This window comes from Schistosoma mansoni, chromosome W (genome assembly GCF_000237925.1).
Source record: "Schistosoma mansoni strain Puerto Rico chromosome W, complete genome".
NCBI classification, from domain to species: domain Eukaryota; kingdom Metazoa; phylum Platyhelminthes; class Trematoda; order Strigeidida; family Schistosomatidae; genus Schistosoma; species Schistosoma mansoni.
Genome location: NC_031502.1, coordinates 56,756,699 through 56,766,354, shown reverse-complemented (window position 1 = coordinate 56,766,354; position 9,656 = coordinate 56,756,699). Strand labels below are relative to the sequence as shown.

At 36.5% G+C, this 9,656-nt stretch overlaps 1 protein-coding gene across 1 annotated transcript in view; it reads left to right on the top strand.

Moving 5' to 3' along the window:
• Positions 1–4,160: 4,160 nt before the first annotated feature.
• Smp_131580 (putative lysosomal alpha-mannosidase (mannosidase alpha class 2b member 1)) overlaps positions 4,161–9,656 on the top strand; it is a gene marked incomplete at its 3' end in the record, with an annotated part of 13,664 nt that continues 8,168 nt past the window's right edge. Inside the window, exon 1 of the mRNA XM_018790265.1 lies at positions 4,161–5,416. Within this exon, the coding sequence (XP_018655625.1) occupies positions 4,166–5,416 (1,251 nt within the window). The 5' untranslated portion in view covers positions 4,161–4,165. The remainder of the gene's footprint in view (positions 5,417–9,656) is intronic.

Genomic DNA, 9,656 nt, shown 5'->3' with positions numbered 1-9,656 from the left:
TTCCCAAATCTTCTTGAATAGAAGGTAAAGCATGTTTGCAGTTATTTCAACGTCTGACTTCAGTGCTTCTGCTGGTATATTGTCAGGTCCTGCCGCCTTCCCACTTTTGATTTGTCTGATGGCCATCTTGACTTCTTCGATCGTTGGTGGAGTGACATCTATTGGAAGGTCTGTATGGGCTGCTTCGATGTTCGGTGGGTCCAGTGGGGCTGGTCTATTCAGCAGTTCCTCGAAGTATTCTGCCCATCTTCTCCTCTGTTCTTGAATCTCAGTGATTGTCTTTCTTTCTTTGTCCTTGACTGGTCTCTCTGGTTGGCTATATCTTCCTGCCAATTTCTTCGTTTTATCATATAGTTGTCTCATATTCCCTTTTCTTACAAGCTTTTTCCGCCATCGTTGCTAGTTCTCCCATGTATTTCTGCTTGTCGGCTTTAATGCTTTTCTTCACTTCCCTGTTTGTTTCTGCGTAGTCTGCTTGTGCTTCGACTTTCTCTGCTCGCGTTCGGCTGTTGTTAGTTGCTAGTATCTTGTTCTTCCTTTCTTGAATTTTGTCCAGGGTTCCCATAGAGATCCATTCCTTATGATGATGCTTCTTAGGACCAAGAACCTCCTGGCACGTTGAAGTTAGTGCTTCTTTTATCCCTTTCCAGTTGTCCTCCAAAGTAGTTTCTTGTTCATTCAGTAGATCCTGTAGAGCTTGGAACCTGTTGTTGAGAGTTATCTTGAATTCATGGAGCTTGTCAGTATCTCGAATGAAGGCTGTATTGAACCTTTGTAGTGCTGTTTGTCCAGTTGTCCAGTCTTTCTTTAGCTTCAGTCTCATCTTGGCCACAACCAGGTGGTGATCTGAAGCTATGTCAGCTCCTCTCCGGGTTCTCACATCTCCCATTGATCTTCGGAATTTTTTGTTGATACAGATGTGATCTATCTGGTTCTCTGTGGTTTGGTCCGGTGAGATCCATGTAGCTTTGTGTATGCGCTTGTGTGGGAATATTGTGCCGCCTATAACCAATTTGTTGAATGAACATAGGTTTGCAAATCTCTCCCCATTTTCATTTCTCTCTCCTAATCCATGTCGTCCAACTACATCTTCATATCCTGTGTTGTCCACCTCAACTTTAGCATTTAGATCTCCCATCAGGATGGTCAGGACCTTTCGTGAGCACTTCTCTATAATTGATTGCAGCCTTTCATAGAACTGATCTTTATCATCGTCGTTGCCATCATTGGTGGGCGCATAACATTGAATAACGTTCATTGTGATCCCTTGCTTCTTTGTTCTGAATGATGCTTTGATTATCCTGGGTCCATGAGATTCCCATCCCACAAGTGCATTTCGTGCTTCTTTGGATAGAATTAGAGCAACTCCCTGAGTGTGTGGAGCGTTTTCCCCTTCGTGACCGGAGTACAGCAGCATCTCTCCTGTACCTAGCCTTTGTTGTCCAGTTTGTGTCCAATGGGTTTCGCTGATTCCGAGTACTGCCAAGTTGTATCTCCTCATTTCCATTGCTATTTGACTGGTCTTTCCTGTCTCCCACATTGTCCGGACGTTCCATGTACCTATAAAGAGTGTTGCTCTGGTTGTTAGAAGGTGCATCGGTCCCGTGACTTCCGAAGAATTTCGGCTTTCATCATGAGACGTCATAATTATTCCTTCAAGTCGGAGGGCAGAGTTTAAATGGTTTGAATTAATTTTTCTGGTTAGCGTTTTTTTAGCGAGTTAGCTTTTCTACGGGATGGGGTCGCTAACCCCATGCCCAACCCTCCTCCTTTGTGTGGGCTTGGAACCGGCAGTAACTCTAGAAGTGCTACAGGCGGAGTTACTAACAAAATGTACAACTAAAGAAAGTAATAAGAACAAGTTGCAAATGTATGCATGGAGGGATTTTCACACACAAAACCTCCAAAATGAATCATACACCCACCGGCACGAAAACTATATAGCGATGCCGAGAAATCATTGTGAATAACTACTTATAGTTTTGATTCGTCATGAGCTATCTGAAAATAGGTATTGTTTTTTAGATGCCGAATGTTTTAAATAACTCAGGATGCGTTCTCAGACTGTGACAAGTATCCGAATTTCATGTGAAGTAACAATCTCATCAAGATTGCAGGAACATCTTTTTAACGAAACCTAGGTCAATATTTTCCTGTCCATTACCATCAACACTAAATTTATGTATTGTCCGAAACTATTTGTGTTTAGACTGTATTAAATGATCGCACATCAGTATTTTCTGGTTGGCGTCTACAAATATCTCCGTTTCCATTTTACCTAAAATACCTTTCTAATCACTAAATGAAATTTAAAAAGGACAGATTAGGCAAAGATAAGAAATCTTCTACAAAACAGCATCAAGAATCTCTTAATTTTGGTGGTTTATTTTGATTCATTTTAATTATATATTACCATAAGAATAAATGAGTAGTATATGATAAATGAATGTTGAATTTTTCACTCTTTGCTAGTCTGAGTGGTTTTTATCTCAGTTTATACTAGTCAATGTTCTACAGACGAAATTTATTTCTGTTATTTTTAAAGTTTTCAGTAGACTGTCAGTATCTGTATTTTGTCGTCAAATCTTTCTTGACAAATCTCATTGATATCAGGAGTTTTGTGGATATTATATTAATTTTAACAGTTGAGATCATGAGTCAATTGAAGCTAGACTACCATGGAAAGTCTGGAAACACTCGATGGCTGTTTCGTCATATTGTGGAACTCCTCAGCAGTGCGCATCCACGATCCCACTCCACGAGATTCGGATCCAGGACCTATCAGGTTCGCGCGTGAGCGCTTAACCTCTAGACCACTGAGCAGGCATCCAATTGTGTTAATGTCTAACATCAACCAATCCACGAAATTGGGTGACATATCCACCAATGTCTTCAGTGAGTTGATATCTCATAACAGACCTGATTGAACTTCACTGGTCACTGCTTCTCACTAGAACTCCAGGAAATACCTCTTGAAGCCAGTCACTAGTGAGCATATGTTGATTAATATCACAAGGGGTTTTGTGGATATTATAGTAATTTTGATAGTTGAGATCATGAACCAATGGAAGCTAGACCATCATGAAAGATCTAGAAGCACTGGATGGCCGTTTCGTTCTATTGTAGGACTCCTCAGCAGTGCGCATCCGCGATTCCGCCTCACGAGATTCGAACCCATGACCTATCAGTCTTGCGCACGAGCGCTTAACCTCTAGGGCCAAGTTTTCCTCGGTAGTCTAGCTTCAATTGATTCGTGGTCTCAACTATTAAAATATCATTCAGTTGGATTTTAGAATAATCTTTTAAGTAACAACATAATAGGGTGATCATTTAAGTTGTCAGGTATAAATTTTAATACTAAGTTTTGAGTTAAATTCTATGTGTAAGCGACACTGATAATATCTAGCTACATAAATTGAAGTAGGGAAAGCAAACTTTGAACTTGCAATTAAATGGATAAAATTAGAAGACAGATGTCACTTTGCGGTTGATTCCGATCATTCATTGTTCTTATGATTTATGAATTTGATACACCATCAAACAATATTTGAAATATCAACAGTCTGAAATTATTCAACCCTTCCCCCCCCCAAAAAAAACTGGATACAAATGTCAACAAATGTTTATAGTTTATTGTCATGTCTACAATATTGAAAGTGGAAAGTGAATTACACAACAATTAAGAATCATTGTATAATGTTTGTCATGACCAATATCATTCGAAAATATCTAATTCATATTCTGTCAGTTATTATACGCTTGGATACAAAACTTGTATAAACGAATAGGCATACAATATTGTCATGGATACCAATAGAACAATGATAGTAATAGCACAATAGTAATATTAATAGTTACTACTACTACTGTTACTATGATGACCACGATGTCTGTCACTACCACTTACTCTGACCAACGAAATTAGTTCCGTTGATACCCAGAGCCTTATTTATAGCTATACATATATATGCACATGTTTACAAACATAAATAAATAATTGTTATACATGGTCTGATTGACGAATATTGGTATTAATTAATATCGTATTGGTTATGAGATATCTAAGCACATAGGAACTGACGCACATATACAACTTCATAGTCTCTATATATCAATTTCAATAGTAGCCATTGACATAATATGAACCATTAGATTCATTTCTAAGATGTCCTATTTAAAGAATAATTCGTTCAAATCATCTCTTTTACTAATAATCTTAATAGACATTTTAATTACTTTATCAATATTTACCCTTCATGCTGATGCATACAGCTTCCGCAATGTCTTCAAATACTTTAATCGTCCAAAGTGTGGATATAATTCATGTAATTTGGGAAAACCGGGGTACCTAAATATCCATCTAGTACCGCATACACATGATGATGTTGGCTGGCTGAAAACAGTGGATCAGTACTATTATGGTGCTAATAATACAATCCAACGTGCTGGTGTTCAATACATTTTAGATAATGTTATACAAGCTTTAGTTGATGATCCAAAACGTCGGTTTACCTATGTTGAAATGACATTTTTTATGAAATGGTGGACAGGACAAACATTAGCCAAACGTCAAATAGTTAAAGATTTAGTTGAATCAGGACAATTGCAATTTGCTTTAGGTGGTTGGAGTATGGCTGATGAAGCTACAGTTTATTATGCTGATGCAATTGATCAATTAACACGTGGACGTGATGTATTAAAACAATTATTTGGTGATTGTGGACGTCCATTAGTTGCTTGGCAAATTGATCCATTTGGACATTCACGTGATCATTCAGATTTATTTCAAGATGCTGGTTTTGATGCGGTCTATTTTCAACGTATGGATTTTCGTGAGAAATTAATACGTAAACGATTAAAACAATTAGAAGTTTTATGGGATACTAATATAGAAATGAAGGAGACCGGTTATGGTTTATTTACAAGCATGTTTCATGATTCTTATTGTTATCCAGAATCATTTTGTTTTGATGATAAATGTTTAGATGAGCCGATTAAAGATGATCCTAATTTGGAAGGTTATAATGTCAAATCAAGAGTAGATGACTTTTTAAATTATGTGAATCTTATATCAAGAGCATTTAAAACAAATCATATTATGATTCTAATGGGTTGTGATTTTACATATGAAAATGCTAATATGAATTATAAAAATATGGATAAGTTAATTGCTTATGTAAATCAACGTCAAAAATTAAATAATAGTCAAGTGAATCTACTCTATTCTACACCAGCATGTTATACAAAAGCAGTAAATGAAGAATTTAATCGAATTGGTACAATTGATCGTCGTGGTGGTGATTTCTTTCCATATGCTAGTGGTTTACATTCATATTGGACAGGTTATTATACTAGTCGACCAGCATTGAAGTATTATGTACGTCAAGCATCAAATTTATTATCAATGTGTGAACAAGTAAGTAGAATAATTTTTATTATACTCTAAGACTGGCCTGCGTCAACACCTGAACTAAGGATAAGAATGAAGTAGTCAAACGCGTCAACAACTTCACTTATCTTGAAAGTCTGATCAGCCCTAATACGTTGATGTCTGACGAAATCTCAGCATGGATTCAAAAAGCTCGTTTGACGTTTTCCAACTTACGTCACCTATGGCGAAGACGAGATATCCGTCTGTCAATTAAGGGACGAGTATATTGCGCAGCAGTTCGTTCTGTTCTACTTTATGGCTGTGAAACATGGCCCTTAAGAGTAGAAGATACTCGTAGGTTACTAGTATTTGATCACAGATGCCTTAGAAATATGGCTCGCATCTGCTGGGATCACTAGGTAAGTAATAGTGAAGTTAGATGCAGGGTATTAGGGAATGATGGTAAATCAGTTGATGACGCAGTAAATCTTCATCGACTGAGATGGTTGGGCCACGTGTTACGTGTGCCTGAACACCGATAACCACGACGCGCAATGTTGACCAGTGTAGGGGATGGTTGGAAGAAAGTTAGGGGCGGACAAACCAAAACATGGCATCAGTCCACAAAGTTACTAACTTCTAGTCTGAGTCATGTTGGTAGATGCAGACTACTTGGTTGGGGTCGGTGTGACTATCGTAGCCAATAGTTGGAGACTGTGTGTGACATGGCTGAGAATCGATCACAATGGCTTAGGTTTATACACTTTTTATCTTCCTTTAAACCTTGAGATTAAAATTGCTTGATATCTGTCTTTCTTCCTGTACTATATCATTATATACAACCTATCTTTTATATACTAGCACCACTAAATTAACTACTTCTATGAATCCGGTGTTCATCTTGTTGTGCTAACGAGGTATGGCAACTTGGACCGATGCAGATGTGTGACTGGTCCTACGTTGTGGCTGACTGACTGATTGTTTGTTTGTAGATTAAGATTAAACATGACTGGTAAATTCAAACTTGAGTTAAGGTTTCATGTCTGTATATTGCTAAGCAATTTGTGATGCAATGACCATTCAGCGAAAAAATTTTCTGTCTCGTTAATTTCATTTACTCATGTTACTTGCTTACTAAAAACAGTAGTCCATGGTGTCGAACAAAAGAACGTAGTACAGTTCCAAAAGATTAAATTGTTCTATTTTCTCATAAATAAGTTACAGTAACCAATTGAAACGAAGTTGTTTAATAATCCAACGACTTATGAAAAGTGTCAAGATGGAGATAATTGACAATGGTGTGATGCCTATTCACTTGACGAACATTAAGAATATAATAATAATGGTTGATTAATGTTTGTGAAGAAAATAATTCGAAAGCTATAGACTATGATAAACAGAAAAAAAGTTTAAGTTCATGGTGGAATAAGTGATTGAACGAAGAGAACCACCACCCTTTTTAAAAAAAATATTCAACAATGAGAGTTTTGAGTTCGAATCTGTTTGGGTTGTGCACTCAGTTGATCGATAGAAACCAATGAATTAATTCAAGATATCGTTCAAATTGACATTTCTTTTTTCAAATAATGGAAATATTTCTGACTGTCAATTGTTGGTCTAAGTATAGTGTTTTCAAGATTAACAATGAAACAGTCAACAGGAAATGGGAACAGTAGTAAACTCTTTACTATAACTTTGGCTTGTCTATAGAATTTTTCATAAAGTCTTAATTAGACTGTATAAATGCATCAAACCAGTAATTCCTTAAGACTGATTTTTGTAAACCATTCATGACATGATATTACTTTAATCTCTTGAAATTACATATCATCCTTCTATTTGACTATAGACTACTGTTCTTAGTAAATAAATTTACTATTAATACAATTGTACAGCTTAAGTAAACGAAATAGATGAAGAAAGTATTATGACTTTAAAAAAGAAGACCGGGTGCCATTTCGTTATGATTTTATGTTCGGCTTTTTATTACGTGAGTTATCCACCAATCGGAATACGAGTTTTCTAATCTTAGAGCTATGCCAAACCAATGACTTCGGCCGGTATGAGTAGTCTAGCGTTATTATTGGCCCGTTGTCCGCCTAGCCCTTCCAATTGAGTCCAGAACACCAATTACAGCTTCTGCTATGCGAATCCTTTATTTCAATCATACTCGGTTTATATACCAGACAAACAGACCACATCATACCATAAAATAGAAAATAATATTTATACAAGATCAAGCCAAATGTGGCTGTGAATGTGGGATACAATAATCAATAAACTGAATATAATTTAGGGACAGTAAATCGTATAATAATAATTCATAGATCAAAATGAAGCTTATAATAAGATGAATATAGATATACACAATCTGGTTACTCAATAGTTAAGCAATAACAATATATATAAGATAATCGTCCATTAATAGGACCTGGGAGTTATCCGTACTTATGTCTTCACCGAAATATAACAGAAGTTTTCTCCATAGAATTGTCTTTTTATTCTTTTCCAATAAGTTTTGGTTAGTTACTAGCTAGTTTGATTTTTAGTTTATTCAACTTTTATATAGGGATCACTTTGGAAAATAATGAACACAGCAAAATTGACAGAGTATAAAGATTCCCATTAGTCATAGACAATCTACATTTGAAACTATATCAAGATTTAAAAATAAGTTGATGGATCTAAATTAACATTTTCAAACTAGAAACAAAATTAGATAAGACCCAAACTGACATTACACATCATGTACTAATACACTAACTTTATCACATAAATGATCATAATTAACCAAATGAATGTAAATAAGTAGGCTAGTGAAAATTTAGACATGTTTTACACATGTGAAATTTGTTCAAGTCAGGTATCATTCTTCGAGCAAAGAAAGTTTTTCAGATTATCAACGTTGATGATCTCTGTCGAATGATTAGGGGCTTAATCGAGTTAGAAGTGAATGGTGTGATTTGAAAGTTAACTTCGAAGTTACATCTCATGGTCAGCATCTAATGTGGATTACACCTTCAATGTATCAAAGTACTATGACTGCTTTGAAGAACGTATAACACAAAGGATGTTATCACGGAAATATATTAGTAAGAATGATTACAGAGAAGATAGTGAAACTACTACTGCATGGGCCAGTTCATGGCATACGATTAACTGATGAGCGTTGGTTGTCTTTGACCTTGACGGGGATCGATGATCCGTTTTATATTGATTGATCCAACTACTGGATGATTTGGCTAGGTCTCAGTGACATTTCACTGGCCCTTCAGTTTATTCATACTTTCGATATGATTAAATCGATTTGAATGGAAATACTTTATAGTTACAGCTTTAAGCAAATACTCCTTTAAATGTTCACTAATTGCTTGATCAATGTTTGGAAGAAACTTATAATCGAATATTAATAACCTACGAATATCCTGAATTTGTAAATGGCGCATAATCCTTGAATTATAGAATAATAAGGTAAGAATGAATAATTAGCTACCAGTTCATTAGGACTTACGCTCAACTTTATGAATAATTGAAACGTCAACATTGACGTTAAAATTGATAACACCTACTAGTCCAGACAGACAACTGAATAATCTAAATTAGTATGTTTAAATTAGTCAGTTAAACAATGCGAATATACAAAGATGAATAATAGCTGGCAGTGGAATCTAGGACGCGCGTTTCGTTCTATTTGGGACTCGTCAGCAGGATTTACCTGAATCTCACAGTTGATGTCCACTCTGGGACTCGAACTCAGTAACTTTCGCTTCAAACGCCATCGCTTTATCTACTCAGCTTCTGAGTCCTGATAGCCACTTGCTTGTGCGATGGGGTGAAGTTTAAATTCATTTAGTATTGTTTGTTTGAATCTCCCCATCGATGTGTTAGGACTGCAACTGGTCAGTCTCTTATCGACATATGTGCATATTGCCTCGATATAGCCTTAATTCACAAGCATTGTAAGCAAAGATGGATAGTGGCTAGCAGTGGAATCGAGGACGCGCGTTTTGTCCTATCAGGACTATCAGGACTCAGTGGCCGAGTAGATCACGCGATGGCATTTGAAGCGAAAGGTACTAGGTTCGATTCCCAGAATGAACATCAACTCTGGGATGCAGGTACATCCAGCTGACGAGTCCCAAATAGGATGAAACGCGCGTCCTGGATTCCATTGCTATCCACTATCCATTTTTGCTTACAATGTTTGTGAATTAAGGCTATATCGAGGCAATACTCACAGTATGCACATATGCCAATAAGAGACTGACCAGTTGCAGTCCTAACA